Source organism: Natator depressus, chromosome 5, assembly GCF_965152275.1.
Source record: "Natator depressus isolate rNatDep1 chromosome 5, rNatDep2.hap1, whole genome shotgun sequence".
Taxonomy (NCBI): domain Eukaryota; kingdom Metazoa; phylum Chordata; order Testudines; family Cheloniidae; genus Natator; species Natator depressus.
This window is the reverse complement of record NC_134238.1, coordinates 132,663,761-132,686,660: the sequence shown is the minus strand read 5'-3', so window position 1 is coordinate 132,686,660 and position 22,900 is coordinate 132,663,761. Positions and strand designations below refer to the sequence as shown.

Genomic DNA, 22,900 nt, shown 5'->3' with positions numbered 1-22,900 from the left:
ATCCTAGAAGAAGAGGGTTGCAGGATGTCCGTTAACTCATGCTGCTGTTCAGAAACCTCCTCCAAGCTAATTCTTAACTCACTTGCAACTCTTTTGAAAAGATCTTAAAATTTTGAGAAGTCATCCAAAGATGACAGGGGAGGAGGAAGTAGGGCTTCATCAGGCGTAACAACTGGGTCTACTGGGTTGGAGACAGGTTGTGACTGATCCTCCAGTTGTGATGGTGCTGCCTGGTCCCTTACGTCAGTGGCAGATTCGTCAGCTGGCGGTGGCGGGCAGGTGTGGCACGTGGCTGTGGTTGTATAGCGAGTGTGGTCTCGAGAGTAAGATGCCCATAGAGTCCAATATTGCCACTGTGGTGGGAAGGGGATGGGTGGTGCCATCCAGGGGTTTACACACCACGGGGCAGGATCCTGGGAGTAGGACGAGGTGATTTTTCTATGACCTCTATTGACCAGGGTCTGAGGATGGTGAAAACTCCCCCTGAAGACCAGCTTCCTCATCACTGGAGGAAGGCTGTCCGGACCCTGACTGAGCATTTGGAGAGAAGCAGGCATTAAGTTGGGGTGACTGCAGGATGGGTGACACCAGCAGGTCCCTTGACTGTATAAATTGGGGTGCTGGAGCTCCTCTGTGAGGTGAGGGCTGTGCAAGAGGAATCTGCTGTGAACAAAGGTTCCTCTGCACCAGTGTCCTGAGCATCGTTTCACTGCCAGTCAGCTCAGCGGGAGACGGTGCCAGCAAAGCAAGAACAGCCTGCGGGGGGGTCAGGCACGTCAGCATGGGTTGGCACCGCTTCCGTCGCGATGCTGAATGGTGCCATGAGAGAGGCAGGCAACTGGAAGCCTGAAGCCTCAGCACCGGAGCTTAGTGCTACTGCCGCAGCCGAAGGTGGGTTTCGCCCGGCGCGTCTAAAGTGCTCAGCTGGGGAAGCACCAGGAGGGAGGCTGTAGATCTGCCCAGAGAAGTCTTGTCCCGCAAAGAACTCTTTGCGGGTGAAAGGGTGCCGTTTTTTTTTTTTTTTAAGTCTTTTTGTCTTTCCTTGAGGCGGGGGGCGGGACGGGGGGCTGCGGCATGTTGCAGAGTCGGCGCCCGGGTCTGAAGCTTACCCTAAAGATTTCTGAAGGCGGAGCAGTTTTAATCTCAGCTCCCTGTCCTTTCGTGCCCTGGATTTAAGTTTGCTGCAGTGGGCACATGTTTGGAGGATGTGGGACTCCCCCAAACGTTTTATACAATTTGAATGGCCATCCGAAAGAGGGATGGAATCCTTGCAGTTATAGGAGAGCTTAAAGTCTGCGGAGCCAGGCATGTCGGAAGTGGCTGCCTCTGACAAAGGAAGAAAAAAAAAATTTTTTTTTTGGTAGTTTTAGAGAGAGAAAAAGACAGGAAAAGTGGTATCTAAGTACTACTGGTAACAAACTAACAGGGAAGATATATGCACGAAGGGAGAGAAAGTCTCTAATGAGTCTGCTGAGCTCCGTCTCAGTGGAGAAGGAACTGAGGAGACTGGTCACACATGCGTACTATTAAGGTACACTCGGAGCGGGCGGGGGGGGGGGGGGCAGGCTCTGCACGTGCGCAACCGGTACGAGTACTGCTGTAAAAATCTCTGAGCGAAGGTGCAGGGACGCACCAACACCTGGAGTGGAGCACCCAATCTCGAGTCCTTTACTTAATACATGAACTTGTCTGTTCTTTCATTAAAGTGATTCAACTCCTCAGAGCAGAGGCCCTGGAGGTGTTCTGGACCTCCCTAGGAAATCCTGACAATTGTAGCCAAGAATCCCTTCTCATGAGGTTCTGTAAGCTGTGTCTGCTGCATCCACTATGGCCTGGAGAGTGATTTTTGCCACTAGCTTGCCCTCCTCTTTGAAGATCTTAAATTGGGCTCTGTCCTCCATGGGAAGCCTCCCCATAAAGTCTGCAAGCTTGGAATAAAGAAAAGGAGTACTTGTGGCACCTTAGAGACTAACCAATTTATTTGAGCATAAGCTTTCGTGAGCTACAGCTCACTTGCATCCAATGAAGTGAGCTGTAGCTCACGAATGCTTATGCTCAAATAAATTGGTTAGTCTCTAAGGTGCCACAAGTCCTCCTTTTCTTTTTACGAATACAGACTAACACGGCTGTTACTCTGAAGCTTGGAATAGTTATTAAAATAATATTTTCCTAACAAAGCCTAGTAGTTAGCAATACAGAATTGCAGGCTTGCAGAGAGGATGACCTTTCTCCACAGGAGGTCCAATCTCTTTGAACCCTTGTCAGTGTGTCCATTTGATAGTGTGACCTGGCCCTTTCCTTAGCTGCCTGTACCACCAGTGAGTTGGGGCTGGGGTGGGAGAACAAATTCAGCTCCTTTGGTGGGGATGAAATATCTTCTGTTGGCCCTCTTTGGTGTGGGGGCATAAGATGCCATATAACTCCAGATGGTTCTAGGATGGCCTCATTAACTGGGAGGGCCACCTTACTCGGTCCCTCCGGTTGCAGGCTATCCAAGAGCAAGTGTTGAGGGCCCTGGACCTCCTCCAGTGGGATCTGGATGTCATCGACAACTCTTTGCAGTAGTTCCTGGTACTCTGGTCATCCACCAGAGATGGAGAGGACAGAGCGATGGCTTTGTCCAAGGATGAAGAACAGACAACTATTAGAATCTGCAGGTCCTGATCAATGTCTTCCTCCACATACACTGATGGATCCCTAAGGCGGCCCTGAATGCCTGCCCATGGACCCCAATGAAGCCAGAAGGAGGGGTCAGTCAGCTGTAAGGTACCCAAGGAAATCAATACCAGCAGTTCCTGGGGAAGCCGTATCCGGAGGGATACTGAGTGTGACTCCTTGAATGTCTGTCATGACTCAACTGTCTCCCTGCAGATACTGGAGAGGCTAGCACCTCCAACTCATCCGAGTCTGAAAATTCCTTCTCCAGTAGTGGTGAGGTCATCTGTACTGGAGCACTCCTGCCGAAGGGCTGTAAGTGGGATGGCTCCTGGGACACCAGAGTAGCATCCTTCTCTGTGTAGTAATATCCCTCAAGAGGGCTAGGCTGGAGAAGCAAGGAGACTGAGGATGAGGTAAGACTATATCCTCCAGTGTTATGTAAGTCTCCATATGCCCCAGTTCCAGCAGTCAAGTCTGATGGAACCAGTGCATCCCTGGAAGCCCGGTGGTCCTCGGACAAATTAGATGGTATCAATGATAAGTGTAGGCCTTGCTGAAGCCCTAAGCACAACTAATAGTATGGACCAAAGACTGTGAACCAGAGTAGGCCTGGCCTCAGCAGAATCACAACACACTAGGTATTAGCTAAAGTAAGCACATTCCTGAGAGGATGGTACAAGAACATCCAGATCTCTCAAGTAACTGTGTAAACACATTCCCAAGAGATGGTACAGGAACCCACTGACTCCTCCTATGATAAGGATGGGATGACAGGATAATGGAGGAGGATGTTTTTGTTCAAACTAGCAGGTAAGAACAAGGGTGGCAACTAACAACATCTGGAGTGTGACACATAACTTGTTTGTATCGATGTATAAAAGAAGAAGTCAGAGGAGGGGCATCTTTGTATTGGCAGAGGGGAAAGCATCCTGTTATGCTGACGGAGCCTTGTCACAGGCATACATTTGTTAGTGTCCGGTGACCTGGTGGTCAGGGTGCTAGTACTCTGTTTTGCTGACAATGAACCTGGATGAGCACCTTTGCCACCAAACCAAGCCTGTGGTCTCGCTCTATGAAAACATCGAGGCCTGCTGAATCCACATGCTGCATTTCTCCTAACGCAGCAAACACCAGAGCCCCAAGAATAGCAGCATTAACAACTCTGCAGCACCAGCAACGCTCCACAGTGCTAACAGCTCAGACAGAACCGGCGGATGTCATTCCTTATGCTTTGATACTGGGGTGATCATTAGAATCAGTGGATCATTTTTTATTTATTTTACAAAAAAGCTAGGAAGAATAAAAACTATTTATAATTGTCTTTACAGGTGCTACAAATAGTTGAGGGAGGAGAGGACACAGGATTCCAACTCAGATCATGGAGCCATAAGGACCTGGAGAGGCATGGGTCTGCATGGTGCCTCATATCTTGGCAGAAGCATGAAGAGATGTGTGTGGGGGCCAATGGACACTGCTTGAAAGAGTTCCTGGACTCGGTTGCATGCATACCCCCCTGTGGGACCAACACTCAAAGAATTTACCTCTTATCCCATGACTACCTACTTTGCTTAAGAACTCTTGGTGTGGGTCCTTGTCAAAGGCTTTCTGAAAGTCCAAATACACTATGTCCACTGCATCACCCTTGTCCACATTTGTTAACCTTCTCAAAGAATTCTAATACATTGGTGAGGCATGATTTCCCTTCACAAAAGCAGCTTTGACTCTTCCACAACATACTGTTCATCTATGGGTCTGGTAATTCCATTCTCTACACTAATTTGCCTAGTACCGAAGTTCAGCTTACCATCCTGTAATCGCTAGTATCGCCAGGGGAGCCTCTTTTAAAAGTCAGCGTCACATTAGCTGTCCTCCAGTCATCCAGTACAGAAGCTGATTCAAGCAACAGGTTATATATCACAGTTAGCAGTTCTGCAATTTTATATTTGAGTTCCTTCAGAACTCTTGGGTGAATACCGCCTGATCCTGGTGACTTATAATTTTTTCTCAATTTGTTCCAAAACCTTCTCTACTGACACCTCAATCTGAAACAGTTTCTCAGCTTTGACACCTAATGGCGGCTCAGGTGTGAGACCCTTCCTTGCATCTTCTGCAGTGAAGATGGATGCAAAGAAATCATTTTGTTTTTTGGCTTCCTTGAGTGCTCCTTTAGCATCTCGATCGTCCAGTGGCCCCAGCGGATTGTTTAACCGGCTTCCTGCTTCTGATGCACTTAAAAAAAATTGCTGTTAGTTTGTGTCTCTTTTGCACGTTGTTCTTTGAATTCTTTTGTGGCTGCCTAATTACACTTTTACCCTTGACTTGCCAGAGTTTAAGCTCCTTTCTAGTTTCCTCAGTAGGATCTGACTTCCAATTTTTGAAAGATGCCTCATTTACCTAGTTTAGCCATGGCAGCCTTTTTTGGTCCTTGACTCTTTTTTATTTGGGGTATACATGTAGTTTGAACCTCTATTATGGTGTTTTTTAAAAAAGTTTCCATGCAGTTTGCAGGCATCTCACTCGTGACTGTTCCTTTTAATTTCCCTTTAACTAGCCTCCTCATTTTTGCGTACTTCCCCTTTCTGAAGTATCAAAACAGGCGGGCAGGGGCAAGAGCATACGAAGCACACGTGATGGAGGGTATAAAGGCAAATGGGTGGGGGCATGTGCGCTTGGAACACACAACAGATGGTGTCAAAGCAGGTGGGCAGGGCGAGAGCATGAAGCACAGGACACATTCATTTTCATGCAAATGAAGTCAAGAGACCGTCTACCTCCCAGTCACATGGGGCTGGAACTCAGGAGTGCTCACACCCAGCAGAATGGCAGAGGTTTGGAGGGGGGGGGGGGGGAATTCACTATCGTCAATGGGTAAAAACCTGGCCCTCAGTGTGGGTGTTCACCTTCCTGAAGCAGGGCCTTTACTACAGACAATAGCCACCAAGAGATCACCCTCTGACCCAGTGATTTATTGAGGTGCTTCAGTGTCACCGAGACCAGCCACTGAAGCCTTATTTATTTGAAACTCCCTCATTTCTGTCTGGACCATCTCCTGCCCGGGGCTCCGAGAGAGGCAGCATGAGCTGTAATGCTTAGGATACAGTGGGATCAACATCTACAGTTCCGCATGTTTGTGAGTGGTGATCCCATAGCCTGGAAAGCAACAGCAGTTGTTACACGGAACTTGACAATGTATAGCTCAGCTAGCTACTACCCTCTCCGAACAGCTGGGTGCTGCGTCACAGTGCGGCTTCCCCAGCGTGGGCTAACACATGGTGCTGCAGCAGTACCATGACAGCTGACCTGCAGGATGAGCTTGGTGTCCTGGGGTACAACGGTGACTATGCGGGAGCCTCGCTCCACCTTGCGAAGTGTCTCGTTGGGAGTAGAGGAGCTGCTGAAGCCTGCCTGCAGAACTGAGAATGGCAGAGGTATCAGCAAGGGTATGATAAGTCCCGACATACAGTGCACCTTCCCCAGTCCAGCCCCAGGGTGTCTGCTCAGTTCCTGCTGGGAACCCACCCACCCATTACTAGGGATGTTCTAGTAATGCCTCCAGGCATCAGTCAGCTTCAGAGTCCCACTGTGCCAAGCACCATCACGCAGACTGGAGGAGACAGCCACTGCCTGAGTCCAGACACCAGGCAGACACACACACGAGCAGCTGCCAAAAGCACAGAACATGTACATTGCCATTCTTCCTCATCCCCTTGCTCCTCCACGACACCCCCAAGCTTCCCATGTCCAGGTGCCAGTCAGATGCTGCCCAGCATGGTTCACCCGGGGATCCCTTCCACCCTACGTGTCCCCCACTGGGAGCATCCAGCCTTGTTCTGGGAGGTGAAGGCAAAGCCTGTCAAAGAGGACAAGAGGTGGCTCCCACCAACTGACTGCTTCCCCTGCAGGTGGCCCACACAGCCAGTCCTGTCCCCAGCCGCTTCTGCTCCTGGGGGCACCCTGCACGGTCAGTCCTGCCCCCAATCGCTTCTCCTCCTAGGGGCCAGGCAGGCAGGCGGCCTGCATGCCCAGTCTTGCCCCCAGCTGCTTCCCCTCTTTCTGCTACTCCTCCCTGTGCTAGGGAGAGCTGGGAAGTGAGGGAGGGAGCTCCCAGAAGTGGATTAAGAGCCCCCACAGTCACAGCCCATGAGAGGATATAGGGAACTCACTGGCACCAATCAGGAGCAGCCACTCTGGACAATCAAGAAGTGGCACCATGGCCACGACATGGGGCCTTGGAAGCAAGCTTGTCTAGGTTCCATCACAAGGGCAAAGGGCCCAGGAAGCAAACAGTAAGGCCAATTACATACCAAAGGCCATATCTGAACGTTTACCTTTCAATGATGTGTTCCTCAAAGATACACACTGGCAGGTGTGGGAGTGGGTGGTCACCAGCAAAAACTCATCATATATGGCAAATGAGGTAATGTTGGAAGCCACCTGTGGAAAGTGAATCCAATGAAATCTCTGAGCACCAGCAGCAGCAGATGAAATCTAATAATCACACACAGACAAGTGAAACCGCATCAAAACAAGCTTTGGTACCTCCACATCATTAATGAAAAAACGGCATCTCTCAGTCAGACCCAGGATGGCCTCCTATAATGAAAAGGATGGACAATTACAATATGTTACAGCATTGGTTTAGTGGCACCATTGTTATAACTGAGATGGGTTTTTGCTATATGCCCATTACTTTTAGACTGTCAGATTTCCAAGTGGACTGGAATGCCTCATGCTTATTTTCAACACACCAGTGCAGTATTGAAGGAAGTTGGGTAGGAATTTGTTTGATCACCGAGAACTCAATGTAAAATGTGTTTACTTGCTTTAAAAAAAAAAAAAAGGGGGGGGGGGTCTCCAGACCCTTGCGGTTGGAAACTCAACAACATCTTTCCACTGAAAGCTTCAAACTTGACCTAGGTGGCATCCTTGATAAGGAACAGCACACTTGCCATCTCTGAATAACTCTGGTGGGCAACAACAGCTAATGTCTTGAAAGCCACCAGACCCAGCTGTGCAGTGCGCATTGTTTTACTTAGCTTGTAAGCACCCCAAGGCCCTCCATGCGGCAGCATGGAAACAGGACATTGGGAGCCCACTATAGTAGAGACTGGTGTGTGGATTTGGAGATGAGATTAACATACAGTTTCTAAAAAGGAAGTGAACTGGAAAAATAAAACCAAACCATAATAATAATTGAATGCAACAATTAGTGACAGCCCTGACAGGAAGTATAAGAAAGACAAGATGGATGAGGTAATATCTTTTATTGGACCAACGTCTGTGGGTGAGAGAGAGAAGCTTTTGAGCCACACAGAGCTCTTCTTCAGGTCAGGGAAAGGTACTCTGAACATCACACCTAAATGTAAGGTGGAACAGATTGTTTAGCATCAGTAGTTAGCACATATTCTAAGGGACCATTCAAGGTGAAATGACTCTAACACCTCTGCCGTCATATGACAAAAAGAGTGGTGTCAGAGTGTTACAGATTGTTGTAATAAACCATTAATCCAGTCTCTCTCTCTTCAGGCCATGAATTTTAGTGTCTAGCAGAGTAATGAATTTAAGCTCCCAGGCTTGTCTTTTGAAAGCGTCGTGCAGGTTTCCTTTGCGGATTAGGATGGGTAAATCAGATATAGAGTGATCGCTTTCTGTCCCAATATTCCTTCGGTAAGGACTTGGCTATACTTGCAAGTTAGAGCGCACTAAATCAGCCCCGGACAACCTAACTCCTGAGATGTCCACGCTGGCATATAGCCACACGTATAGCGCCTGGACTATGCAGCTGGAACGCTCCTGGTAATCCACCTCCACGAGAAACATAACGCTTGCTGCACCCCGGCTGAAACGCCCGGGTGTCAGTGTGGACAATGTGTTGCATTACTGTGCTGTGATTGGCCTCCGGAAACGACTTCAGGGGATTATGGGACAAGTGGCCACTCTTGTCATTGTTTTTAACTCGGCTGCAGGCATGCGGATATCCCCTTTCAAAGCTCTGTGACAGCTGGCTGCTTATCTGCTCTGAGACAAAGCAAACCATTACTGTGGAATGCTGCTGCTGTGAGAGAGAGAGAGCAGGGAGGGGCAGGCGGAAGGGGGTCTGCTGCTGTCTGAACTTACAAGACAGCATGCTGACACACTCTCTGCCCCCCAAAACACACTGTCTCCCCCCCACACACACCCCACACACTCCCTGTCACACTCCACCACCACCCCCATTTGAAAAGCACACTGCAGCTACTTGCACACTGGGATTGCAAGTGCTGCTAACGTGGCCATGCCAGCGCACTTGCCGCTGACAGTGTAAACACATGGCAGTGTTTTCCCTGCTGCGGTCTCCGAAGGCTGGTTTAACTCCCAGCGCTCTACATCTGCAAGTGTAGCCAAGCCCTAAGAGTGCTGTGGCCTGATATGAGGGGTCTGCCTGGGTGCTTTTGTTTGTGTATTTTGGGTTGGGTTGGGTTGGGTTGGGTTCCAACTGTGATGACTACCTTAACGAGGCAAACCAACATCTCTCCAACACCATCTACAGTACTATAAAGAACTCAAAGGCCACCCCACATCACAAAATTTACCCTGGAACTTAAGGATATAATCAAATCCTTCCCCAAACAACTCCAAGAGAAGTTTTACAAATCCATCCTCCATGAACCCACACCAGGGACCTTCTACATGCTTCCCAAGATACACAAACAAAGGAACCCAGCCAGTCCCATCATATCTGACCATGACACTTATTTATCGGGACTCCTAGAAACCATTCACCACACAAAGGGCCAGCTTCCTCCAGGACACAACTGACTTCCTCCACAAACTCTGCATTATTAACAACCTCCTTCAGAACACCATCCTCGACCTCACAGATGTCACCTCCTTATATACCAATATACCTTACAATGACAGCATAGCTGCCTGCCTCAAATATTTACAAGACAACGGACAACCCTCAGATCTCCACCCCAACCACATCCATTTCATCCTCATCCACAAGAGCAAACACTTTGTCCAAACCATGGTAGCAGCTCTGGATACTAGGATGGCTCCTCAATATGCTAATATCCTTTGCATGGCCACATTGAAGATGATTTTCTGGAGAAATGCATCACAAAACCAATGCTATACCTGAGATACATCCATGATATTTTCATCCTCTGGACAGACGGCTTAAACTCCCTCATACATTTCCACCACAACTTCAACAACCACCCCTCATCCATTCAACTCTCTTTGGAACACTCCCACACCAGCATCAGCTTCCTGGACACCAAAATCAGCTTCAACAATGGAACCCTACAGGCAACAATATGCAAGAAACCCATGGATCTACACACATGCTGCATATATTCAGTAACCACCCCAAGAAATATGTTATCTACAGCCAGCCATTTAGATACTGCAAAATATGCTCCAGGGAGAAAGTTCAGGTTACACACCTTAATACCACCTTCACCAAACAAGGACACTCCACCAGAGAAGTAGATCGCATCATGGAATGAGCCACCCAAATACCCTGAGAGAACCTGCTTCAATACAGAAATAAAACCCACTCTGACCACCAGCCCCGAGTTGTCACCTACCATCCTATGCTGGAACCCATATGGGTATCATCAAACTACAACCCATACTTAATTGGGACCCCATCTGGAGAGAAATCTTTCCTGAATCCCCACTTCTGGCCTTCAAACAACCCCCCAGCTTCTCCAAGCTCACCATCAGAAGTAAAAAGAAAAGGAGTACTTGTGGCACCTTAGAGACTAACCAATTTATTTGAGCATAAGCTTTCGTGAGCTACAGCTCACTTCATTGGATGCATACAGTGGAAAATATAGTGGGGAGATTTATATACACAGAGAACATGAAACAATGGGTGTTACCATACACACTGTAAAGAGAGTGATCAGGAAAGGTGAGCTATTACCAGCAGGAGAGTGTGGCAGTGGGGGAAGGACCTTTTGTAGTGATAATCAAGGTGGGCCATTTCCAGCACTTTACAAGAACAGTGGGAGGGGAAATAAACAAGTGGAAATAGTTTTACTTTGTGTAATGACACATCCACTCCCAGTCTTTATTCAAGCCTAAGTTAATTGTATCCAGTTTGCAAATTAATTCCAATTCAGCAGTCTCTCCTTAGAGTCTGTTTTTGAAGTTTTTTTTGTTGAAGAATTGCCACTTTTAGGTCTGTAATTGAGTGACCAAAGAGATTGAAGTGTTCTCCAACTGGTTTTTGAATAATGACAGGTTTCAGAGTAACAGCCGTGTTAGTTTGTATTCGCAAAAAGAAAAGGAGTACTTGTGGCACCTTAGAGACTAACCAATTTATTTGAGCATGAGCTTTCGTGAGCTACAGCTCACTTCATCGGATGCATACTGTGGAAACTGCAGAAGACATTATGTACACAGAGACCATGAAACATGTGGGGGGGGGGCGGGGGGGGGGAGAAAACCTGGATTTGTGCTGGAAATGGCCCAACTTGATGATCACTTTAGATAAGCTATTACCAGCAGGAGAGTGGGGTGGGAGGAGGTATTGTTTCATGGTCTCTGTGTATATAATGTCTTCTGCAGTTTCCACAGTATGCATCCGATGAAGTGAGCTGTAGCTCACGAAAGCTCATGCTCAAATAAATTGGTTAGTCTCTAAGGTGCCACAAGTCCTCCTTTTCTTTTTGCGAATACAGACTAACACGGCTGTTACTCTGAAACCCATCAGAAGTATGCTCCCCACAGACCAGGGCACACCAACACCACACTCTACCAGAACAGATGAAAAACCTGCCGACATATCTCCACTGTTACTATGATCAACACCTCCCACAAAACACCTTTCAAGATCCATAGACCTTACACATGCCTATCACAAGTCAATATGTGGTGTACCTCATCCAGAGCACTAAATGCCCCAGTAACAACTATGTGGGTGAAACCAGACAGACTGGAATAAACTCACTACACTCTAGAATAAACTCACACAGGAAAGTGATAAAAGACAAAACCACCCTCTCACCTGTGGGTGAGCACTTTTCACAAAGTGATCACTCTATCTCTGACCTATCAGTCCTCATCCTAACAGGACACCTGCACACCACTTTCAACAGACGAGCCTGGGAGCTTAAATTCATAACTCTGCTAAACACTAAAAATCATGGCCTGAACAGAGACACTGGATTTACGGCTTATTACAACAACCTATAACCCACTACTCCCCCCCCCCCTTTTTGTCCTATGGCTGCAGAGGTGTTAATGGGCCACTCTACCTTGACTGGTCCCTTAGAATTTGTGCTAACTACTTATGCTAAACAACCTGTTCCACCTGGCATTTAGCTGTGATGCTCGGCGCACCTTTCCCAAAACTGAAGAATAGCTCTTTGTGGCTTGAAAGTTTGTCTCTCTCGCGAACAGAAGTTTGTCCAATAAAAGATATTACCTCCCCCACCTTGTCTCTGTAATATCCAGGGACTGACACGACTACACTGCATACAGGAAGTGTAACAAGTCAGATCCCACAATAACTTAATTAGGCTATCCTGGTCAGATGTATTAAGCATTTAATGTCATAAAAAATATTGACAAGTACTGCATGGTCACACAGTGCAGAGCTACAGTTGCCATGAGGACCGACCATCGGAACATCCCTTCATTTAAGTCTCCATATTAACGCAGGGTTCTCCATAATAATGCTGGATTTTGTGCATTATAAACCATCAGACATTCTCTGGGCAAGGCATGTGTAGGTGGCTACGCTGGTCACACACAGCTTGCTCTGCAGGCACTAAGGAGGAGAAAGCAACGCTAAGGAACGTTTCTAGACCTTGTCCTCCCGATGCTCAGTCCTCCTGGCCCACAGGGTAGGTGTTTGGGACTAATTTTCCAGAACTAGGTGCTGAACCCACTAGCAGTTCACTTACTTCTCCACCAATCACGGCCAGTGCAGTCTGCACACATGGAGAAGGGAATCGCACGGCAGAGCCACTGCTGCTCGTCCAAGGTTCAAGGGCTGGAGTGGGAGCCTCTGAAGATTAACAGAGACGATTACGGCTATTTTCCAACTTGGCTGACAAAACAAACATTACACCTACACAAACATGCCCCGTTGTCACACGTGCCTCATAAAAACAACATAGGTGTGTTTACAGCAGAATGTACTTGTATAGAGTACTAGCGCATGATATGAAATAGAACGGAGCTTGGAGACCATTTGAGTCCAGCATATAGCAAGTGTAACAAAGGGGGAATTTTCAATATGATATGTATATGAATCTTAAGTATGTCTCAGTTTCCCTCTGTACTTTGCATTGCTACCCACTAGGGGTAAAAGCAGTGTGTCTCCTCTTGGCGAAGAACAGCAGACATGAGGTGTGCAGGTCACCTTGCCATGTGGGGTGCACACATCAAGTAACTGCCTGGAACCTGCTGAAACTGACCCACATCAATGGAGAATCCAAAAGAGACAATGGGAAGCTCCAATTACCAGAATGTTCACACCTAGCAAATGACCAAAAATGAGATTTTCCCACACCTCTCAGCAGGGAAGCCAAGCCAAGGCCCCAAAATGAGAACAAAGGGAAAGGTGCCGGATGGCAGAGTGAAATGCTCCCTTTGAAGAGACACAGGGCTCTCACCTGGGACTGAGGAAGGGTCAGAGAGAGAGAGAGAGAGAGAGAGAGCGCGCGAACGCACACGAGCAAGCCTGGAATGGAGGCCATAGCAGCTTGGCTGGCTGATGGTACTGTCTTAGCCAGATGGACTAGGTCTTAACTTTTATTTCTCTGTGCTAATCTAAGGACTTCCGATGCCATGTTTCAGTTGAATACCAAACACTACTCTTTGCAGGGCCAGCCTTAGTGAAAATGGTGCCCTGGGCAAACTTGTATTTTGGCACCCCCCTTCCCCTCCCATCATCACCCCTGGCTCCTACGGCTCCCTGAGCTCCCACCACCACCTCCAGGCCATTAACTATACTTCATATGGAATGTCCACAGGAAAGCCCATTCAATGTATATGGGGGTCTCCCATGGTCCACTGCGAGTTAAGTGTCCCTAGATGAACCACTTACTTTGACTAGTCCCTTTAAGATGTACTGGCTAACTACCTTGTGGGCGTTACCCCAGCAGCAAACATTTGAAATATAGGTATAGAGCCAATACTCATAACTTCAAATACAAAAATGATACATGCATACAAATAGCATAAACATATTCAGCAAATCATACCCTTTTCATAGACATCTTACATGCCACGTTTTGTACACGATTTGCTGCAAATATATAACAGTGGTTGCAACAATGATCTACATGGTCATGTTTTAATCAGATAACGTCACAATGAGTAACTGCTACAACTAGCCATTTCCTAGGCCACTGTGAGCAGAAGGGCAGAAGTAAGGGTGGCATGGAATATGGTGTATTGTCACACTTACTTCTGTGCTGCTGCAGTGGCTTGTGGTGCCTGGCGGTTGGCCTGCACATCAAGGCAAGCTTCACACTGTCGCGTGGGGGCTGCATCTTGCCAGAGCCCTCAGCCCTCCTGGCTCACCATGAGCATTTTTACAGGAAGTACCAAGCAGTAATAACAACACCACCACCACCACCACCACCACACGAGAAAGAGAGAGAGACACACACACAGACACAGAGAGCGTGTGTGTCAGCCAATCTGTGTTCGGGGGGGGGGGGGGGGAGAAGAGAGAAAGAAAAAGAGAAAGAGAAAGAGAGAAAGAGAGAAAGAAAGAGAGAGAGGTCAGAGAGACCGTGAGAGCACTGTCACTTTAAGTCCCTGCTCCCTTCCTGCTGGGCCCCCAATCCCTTCACTCACGTGAAAGTTTTGCTCCTCCTGCCCCAGGCCTGAGACCAAACGGCTGGCCGCAGGCAGGCAGGGAGGTACTCAGCTCCGCTCCCCCATAGCCCTGGGCTCCCCAGGGCTGGGGCAGAGCCGGAGCCCTCAGGGGCCAGCTGAGGAGTGAGTGAGGGGACAGGGAGAAGCCCGCCGGCCCAGCGCAGGGGAGGGACCGGAGAAGAGAGGAGTCTGACCACAGCCAGCCAGGGGAAGCCCGAGCCCCTTGTGGCGCCTCCCTGGCTACGGTGCTCTGGGTGTGGGCCCCGTTTGCCTGGCCCTAAGGCTGGCCCTATCTGTATGGAAAAGGCTGCCTGGTGTCACTGCAAATACTTGAGGCGGTTCATTGATCCCTGAAGAGCATACAGGTCTCTACCAGGAGTCTCTCTCAGTTGGACTTTCTGGGCAGAGCTCATAACGTGAACAGGAGTGCTGGAGCCCAGGGGCTCAGTCTTGGAGGTGGTGATGCTCCAGGGCCTACCCTGAAGGGAGAGTGGGACCCCTTCGGGGTCTGGCACACTGAAGGAAGGGGTTCCTCCAAGGGACTATTTAACATCTGGGGCACAGCATAATTCCTGCAGATCCATGACAGCAGCTGGGAGAGGGTGGTGGGGTCTATGGGCTCAGTCAAACATTTGTTACATTAGGGATAAAGGGGCAAAAGTCACTGAGTCCCCAATACCACATCGGTCTTTCGAAAGCCACTGAGCTTAGACTTTCATTTCAAAACACAGCTACGGCTATTCTTTTCTTCAAAAATTAGATACATTCAGGTACAAATCAGTACTTTAACAAAGTCCAAAGAGCCAAGTAATGCGAAAAGCATCATCATCGACAGCAAGTCCATGCACATTCTTATACTCTAACTGGCTAGTTAAACTTCAGGACAGTTCCATGACAGTAATCAGTTCTGAAATCAGCCGTCTTGACGGGGATCTTACACTCACCACAGAGGTACTTCAGTATCCGCCCATCAGCCAGCTGCAGAGCTACTGCTCTGGTCTTCGGATTATAGCACAGGCTGATCACATCCCCATCCACAGGCACAGACAAACTAGAAAAAAAGTTACACAAGAGAGAATGTTACAATGCTACAGTGGATATGCATCCGGTGCACCACACATGCCTCTACATTTAATGGGGTGGGAAGGGAGAGGCGAGCGGACACTGTTTCTGGTAGTGCCAGTTGGAGGTGAATGGATAGATAACACGTTAGTCTCCATAACTGCTCTCTGCAGAGGGATGTTAAACGTGCACCAATTCAATTAATACTGTGAAGAAGAGTAAAAGTCCTGGCCCCAGTCCCCCACTGGCTTGGAACATGTGCCTGCCAGCAACACTTCACTGATCATGGTGCACTAAAGGACTCCCTCTCATCATGAGTCTTGGGATGTACACATGGGCATGTTTAACCCCCCTTCCCAGATGGCCAGAGAGCCTGCAAAGCCCACAGCTCTTGCACAGTCAGGCACAACTCAAACATGGTTCAGACCTGTCTACATCACAGGACTGCAACATGTTGGGCACTGCCAGGTTTTAGTGGGCCCCCAAAGAAATGGATTTCTACAACACACGTGGGTGTGTCTGCCCATGCTTCAACCCAATACCCTTTGAATCTAGGAGCTTTACTAGGAAGAGAACTCAGGCTAACCCCATCAGTAGGCAATGGGCACCACTACAAAACATGGAGCTTTCCCAGCAAGATACCTGGGGCTCACTGAGAGGCACCTGGAGCATGCTGGGGAGGCTGAGGGGGTTGCAGCTATAATCCTCTCATTGGTCAAAAGGAGTCATTACTAACTTTTATAGTAGCTTGAGTTTTTTGAGATGTTTTGTCCCTACAGGTGCTTAACAATGCACCTGTGCGCTCTCAAATGGAGAATGCAAAGCAGTGGCCGTGGTCCCGCGCTTGTGCAAAGCAGCGCCTTGTGTCCCCACATGAGGGCATGTAAGGAGGCACAGACCTATTACCAATTGGTTCCTTCTTGACTGTGAAGCAGAGCCTCCGCAGCTGAAGGGGAGGAAGACAGGAGGTGGAGCACTCGCAGGGACAAAACACCTTGAAAAACGCAAGTTACTGTAAGTTAAGTAAGCTCTCTGGGTATATGTCCCTATGAGTGCTCCCCCATCTGAGACTCCCAAGAAGTAATTCAATGAGAGGTGGGTGCTCAGGAGGCAAGTCTAAAATGGTTTGGAGGACTGTGACACCAAAGGCAGTATCATCCCTGGAAGGAGGAATAGCAGCATAATGCTTGGCAAAGGTATGGATGGAAGACCAAGTCGCAGCACTACAAATTTCTTATATAGGAATATCTCTCAGTAGAGCTATAGAAGTAGACAGAGCTCTGGTGGAGTATGCTGTCACGCTGCAGGGGGGTTGCATCCCAGTCTCTCTGTTCAGGCCATGATTTTTAGCAGATGTAACAGGAGGAAGCAGACCCCACTGGGGCTAGAGATTGCTGCATTAGAAGGACCTTGAATCTAGCTCCTCTATCCTTCCATGATCTGCCCGTATGTACCTTACCTGTAGACAGGATGTGGGCGTCTCCAAGGCAGCACGTCACTATGGGGAAAAGACCTGTGGCAGGTCTGGCGGGGCTTAAACCCCAAGGCCTTTGGCATAACCCAGGAGGTGGCAAGCCAAAGTAAAAGAGGAGAGAAGGGATTAGCTCCCTTCTAATCACTACTATAAAATAAACTAATTAGAAGAAAATAACTAAGAAATAGAGAAACTGAAAGACTAATGGAATACTGAGAAAAGGCTGGAAGCTGTAGAATCAGCTGGATGCGCAATCGCGCTGTCTTAAGCTGCAGGCAGTTGAGAAGGAACTGCATGGCAGCTGGTCCTTATATGCCCTTGTTAGGAGGCATGAGGTGCTTCTTTGTGAAAGCATAGGCCCACAGACACTGCTTTGCATTCTCGGGTTGAGCGTGCACAGGTACTCCTATGGTGGAGCACCCATAGGTACAGATACTCAGAAAAGCAGCAGATATTCGGATCAAGCAGCCACTGCATTTTACTGCCCCCAAGTGGTAAAGTTAATTCGGGTGGCTCAGCTGCCTCCCTGGCATGAGCAGTGGGGACCCTCAAGTCCAGTGGTCCCCATCCTTTCTGTGGGAATAGCACATTCCTATTCCCAGAAGACTGTGGCATGCGCCAGACACCCCGCCGCTGACATGCCGCCGAGAAGCAGCAGCGGAAAGAAGTGTCCCCGCGGAAATGCCGCCGAGAAATGGCAACGCTTCTCGGCGGCATTTCGGCGGGTGGTTCTCTGCCAGCCTCGCTCGGCAGCAGCATTTCGGTGGCATGGTGTCTTGCGGGCGCGTATAACTGCTCCAGCAGGCGCCACTGCACCCGCGGGCACTACGTTGGGGACCCCTGCTCAAGTCGCTTGGACAGGCCACAGAATCCATTACAAACTACCAGCTGGGTTTCAGAATAGCAGCCGTGTTAGTCTGTATCCGCAAAAAGAAAAAGGAGGACTTGTGGCACCTTAGAGACTAACGAATTTATTTGAGCATAAGCTTTCGTGAGCTACAGCTCACTTCATCGGACACATTCAGTGGAAAATACAGTGGGGAGATTTATATACACAGAGAACATGAAAAGATGAAGTGAGCTGTAGCTCACGAAATCTTATGCTCAAATAAATTTGTTAGTCTCTAAGGTGCCAAAAGTCCTCCTTTTCTTTTTACCAGCTGGGTGTGGCAGCAATGGAAGATCTCTTGGCTATTCCCAGAGTGGGATAAAGCTCAGGGCTGAGGGGAAATGCTGAACTGGCATCCCTGAAGAGCCATGTCCCCTATTTAGCTTCTTGTATCTGTGCCCCGAACGGGTCTGGCCCTGACCCAGTGGGAACTCCCCTGGGAGATGCACGACACCTCCTTGTGCCCCATACTCATTCAACAGCATCTCTGTCGAGACCCCAGTAACGTGCTGGCCTATGGGCAGAAGCCCCACATGGACTCTTGTATTACAGAGCCATTTCCAGCACTCCTGTCGCTGCAGCACACAAGTATCCAATCTGATGTGACACCTTTTGTCAAGAAATCCCCACGATTCAGAAATTCAGCCACAACATGACAACTGCAGGGAGGAGCCTAATAGCATCCAGAGTTTACAGGATGCATTGGCTCACCAGCAGGAGCCAGCGAGCACGTGTACCACAAGCCCATCCCAGGCCCCTGGAGCATAAGGACATAAAGAAGGGCCATACTGGGTCAGACTAAAGGTCCATCTTGCCAGGTACCCTGTCTTCCAACAGTGACCAATGCCAGGTGCCCCAAAGGGAATGAACAGAACAGGCAATCATCAAGTGAGCTATCCCATTGCCCATTCCCAGCTTCTGGCAAACAGAAGCTAGGGGCACCATCCCTGCCCATCTTGGCTAATAGCCATTGATGGACCTATCCTCCATGAATTGATCTAGTTCTTTTTTGAACCCTATTATAGTCTTGGCCTTCACAACATCCTCTGGCAAGGACTTCCACAGGTTGACTATGCATTGTGTGAAAAAACATTTCCTTTTGTTTGTTTTAAACCTGTTGCCTATTAATGTCATTGGGTGTCCCCTAGTTCTTGTGTTATGAGGAGTAAATAACACTTCCTTATTTACTTTCTCCACACCAGTCATGATTTTATAGACCTCGATCATATCCCCCCTTAGTCGTCTCTTTTCCAAACTGAAAAGTCCTAGTCTTATTAATCTCTCCTCATATGGCAGCCAGTTCATACCCCTATTTTTGTTGCCCTTTGCTGAACCTTTTCCAACTCCAATATATCTTTTTTGAGATGGGTCGAACACATCTGCACACAGTATTCAAGATGTGGGCGTACCATGGGTTTATTTCAAGGCAATATGATATTTTATATCTTATTATCTATCCCTTTCTTGATGATTCCCAACATTCTGTGAGCTGTTTTGACTGCTGCTGCACATTGAGTGGATGTTTTCAGAGAACTATCCACGACTCCAAGATCTCTTTCTTGAGTGGTAACAGCTAATTTGGACCCCATCATTTTATATATATATAGTTGGGATTATGTTTTCCAATGTGCATTACTTTGCATTTATCAACATTGAATTTCATCTGCCATTTTGTTGCCTAGTCACACAGTTTTGTGAAATCCTTTTGTAGCTCTTCGCAATCTCCTTGGGATTTAACTATCTTGAGTAGTTTTGTATCATCTGCGAATTTTGCTGCTTCACTGTTACCCCTTTTTCCAGATCATTTATGAATATGTTGAATAGGACTGGTGCCAATACAGACCACTGGGGGACACCACTATTTACCTCTCTCCATTCTGAAAATTGACCATTTATTCCCACCCTTCGTTTCCTATCTTTTAACCAGTTACCAATCCATGAGAGGACCTTCCCTCTTATCCCGTGACAGCTTAGAGGCCTTTATTCATTTCTAGAATCACGTGAAAGTTTTCATAAGCAGCACAAGGAGTGTAAAGCTCCTTTCCAGTACCGGAGATGTAGGCACCCTCCCTCTGCCTCAGGACCTCCTGTCAGATGGTGGATGACGGAGTGCGTGGCAAGCTGCCCCTGGCTGACTGCCAAGAAGGTGTCGTCCTGCAGCCAAGTGAAAAGCCGGAACGCTAGTGGGTTCACCTGCTTGCCCTTGCCGCAGCACACCTCAACTCTGTACGATTGAAAGAGAGAAATTGAGAGTCAGTGTCAGTGTGCCAGTCACACCCGCCATCGCTTCCTGGAGAAGAGGGTGACCCTGGCACTCCGGTCAGCAAGGGGATAGAAAAGGTTACTAAACTGTTCTGTAACTGTTGTTTTTCCAGACGTGTTGCACATGTTCATTCCGCTTCAGGGTTTGGTGCACCCAGCGTGCAGCATTGGAGATTTTTCCCTTAGCAGTACCTGTTGGAACAATGCATGTGCCCTCTGCCACCTTGTGCTGCTGAGCAATAGTATAAAGGGCAGAGCCACCCCTGACTCCCCATAGCTCCTTCTTACTTGGCAGACAGTGCTATACAGGGTAGGGCGATGGGACATGGAATGGACATGTGCAGCGCATCTCAAACAAGAGTTACAGAACAGGTTATTGCCATTTTTCTTCTCTGAGTGATTGTGCATATCCATTCCACTTCAAGTGATGCACATTTGGTGAATTCAAGTGATGAATTCAGAGGTAGGGTTGGAGTCTGTCTGACCAGGGATTGTACAACTACACCTCCAAACCTGGCATTGAATCTAGAACGTTGAGATATGGCATAATGAGATGCTAATATATGTACGGATGACCAAGTTGCAGCTCTACAAATGTCCTGTATAGGCACCTGAGTTAGATAAACTTCAGAAGCTGTGTGCTCTCTCATTAAGTGTGCTACCACGCTACTTGGCAAAGTCACACTGGCAATGTGATAGCACAAACAGGAAATCCATGACAAGATTCTCTGAGTTGAGACTGGAGTACCCTTCAACCTGTCCATGACTGCCATAAACAGCTATGAGAATGATCTAGTTCTGTCCAAGTGAAAAGCTAATGCTCTCCTGACATCCAATATATGGGCACAAGGCTTAGGAAAGAAGGCTGGTAAGTATATTGCCTGATTAGTTTCTCACTTGATGTCACTTTGGTCAGAAACTTAGGATATGGACATAAATATACTCTTAAAAGTATCCTTTTAAAAAAATATATATGGTGGGTCAGATACCAGGGCTTGAAATTTTCCTACTCGCCTTGCGGCGGTAATTGCCACCAAAAAAGGCACTTTTGTTGAAAGATGAAGCGACAAACAGGTAGCCAGCAGTTCAAAGGGCAGACCTTGTTAACATCAGATTTAAATCTAAAGGAGCGATACAATCCTCTACCTGGGAATGATAACCAGGCCCGACTCTTCAAGAATCTGAGGGACATCAGACCAGAAAAAACTGAGCAATTAGCAATTGGAGGGTAGAAAGCAGAGATAGCTGCTAGGTGAGCCCTGATGGAACTAACAGAAAGACTTTGCTGTTTCAGGAAGAACAGTCCAGAATATGCTGTATAGCAGTGGTCCGCAACCTTTCTGTGGGAATAGCACATTCCTATTCCCAGAAGACTGTGGCGGGCGCCAGACACCCCGCCGCTGCCATGCTGCCGAGAAGCGGCAGTGGAAAGAAGCGCCGCTGCCGTAATGCTGCCGAGAAATGGCGATGCTTCTCGGCGGCATTTCGGCGGGCGGTTCTCAGCCGGCCGCGCTCGGCGTCGGCATTTTGGCAGCACAGTATCCTGCGGGCACACACAAATGCTCCAGCGGGTGCCACTGCGCCTGCGGGCGCCGCGTTGGGGACCCCTGCTGTATAGGAACCCGGAGAACCTGGAGAAACCCCTTTTGTTGAGACCACAGGGAGAATCATTTCCACTTTAACAGGTAAATATACCAAGAAGATCGTTTGAAGAGACTTCCTCCTGGGGTGTTACAGCCTGCACGCTCCATGGTTACGATGAAAAGCAATTGGCACGGGACAAAGAAGGTGACCATGGTCCTGTGAAACAGGTCTGCCTCTGGAGGCAATGTCAATGGAGTCCCGAGAGACTCAGCAGAGCGGAAAACCAATGCTGGCAAGGCCACGCCAGTGCTGGGAGGATCATGCGAGTATAATCCTGCTCGACTTTTAATACCCAGGGGAGGAGTGGAACCAGAGGGTAAGCATACATGAATTTTGTCTTTCCAGGGCAACAGGAATGCATCTGTCAGAGACACTGGACTGTGACCTGCTCTTGAACAAAACTGCTGATGCTTTATTGTGATGAGTTGAGTTACAAAGAGGTCTATGTGAGGAAACCCCGGGCTTAAAATAGGAGTCTGACTGTATCAGGCTGGAGAGACCACTTGTGATGACTAGCAAAGACCTGCTCAAGTGGTCTGCTGGAATGTTCTGGACAACCAGATGGCAGGAGGCTTTGAGGTGAATCTCTGTGTTCCAAATGCCCAAAGGTGTATCTCCTCTTGGCATAAAAGACATGATATGGCCCCTCCCCATCTGTTCATGTAGATCATCTCTACTAGTTCTTACAGACAACACAGCAAATTCCTTCCCTTGATATGAAGGAGGAAAGCGTGACAAGCAAGATCAGGGATGGGCAAACTATGGCCCAGGGCCCTTCAGATGTTTTAATCCAGCTCTCAAGCTCCTGCTGGGGAGTGGGGTCCAGGGCTTACCCAGCTCCAGCACTCCAGCCGAGGAGCAGTGTCAAGGGCTTGCCCCACTCTGCATGGTTCCCGCAAGCAGCAGCATATCCCCCCTCCAGCTCCTATGAGTAGGGGGCAGCCAGGGGGCTCCGCACGCTACCCCTGCCCCAAGCGCCACCCCCACAGCTCCCATTGGCCAGGAACCACAGCCAATGGGAGCTGCAGGGGCAGTGCTTGCAGATGGGGCAGTGCGCAGAGCCACCTGGCCACGTCTCCGTG

At 48.4% G+C, this 22,900-nt stretch overlaps 1 protein-coding gene across 6 annotated transcripts in view; it reads right to left on the bottom strand.

Moving 5' to 3' along the window:
- ELP1 (elongator acetyltransferase complex subunit 1) overlaps positions 1-22,900 on the bottom strand; it is a 113,893-nt gene that overhangs the window by 44,569 nt on the left and 46,424 nt on the right. For all 6 annotated transcript variants that reach the window (XM_074953692.1, XM_074953694.1, XM_074953693.1 and 3 more), the window contains 6 exons: positions 19,963-20,136; positions 15,432-15,538; positions 12,561-12,664; positions 7,198-7,251; positions 6,987-7,092; positions 5,959-6,071 (listed from right to left, as the gene is read on the bottom strand). In XM_074953692.1, coding sequence (XP_074809793.1) covers positions 5,959-6,071; positions 6,987-7,092; positions 7,198-7,251; positions 12,561-12,664; positions 15,432-15,538; positions 19,963-20,136 — 658 coding nt within the window. The remainder of the gene's footprint in view (positions 1-5,958; positions 6,072-6,986; positions 7,093-7,197; positions 7,252-12,560; positions 12,665-15,431; positions 15,539-19,962; positions 20,137-22,900) is intronic.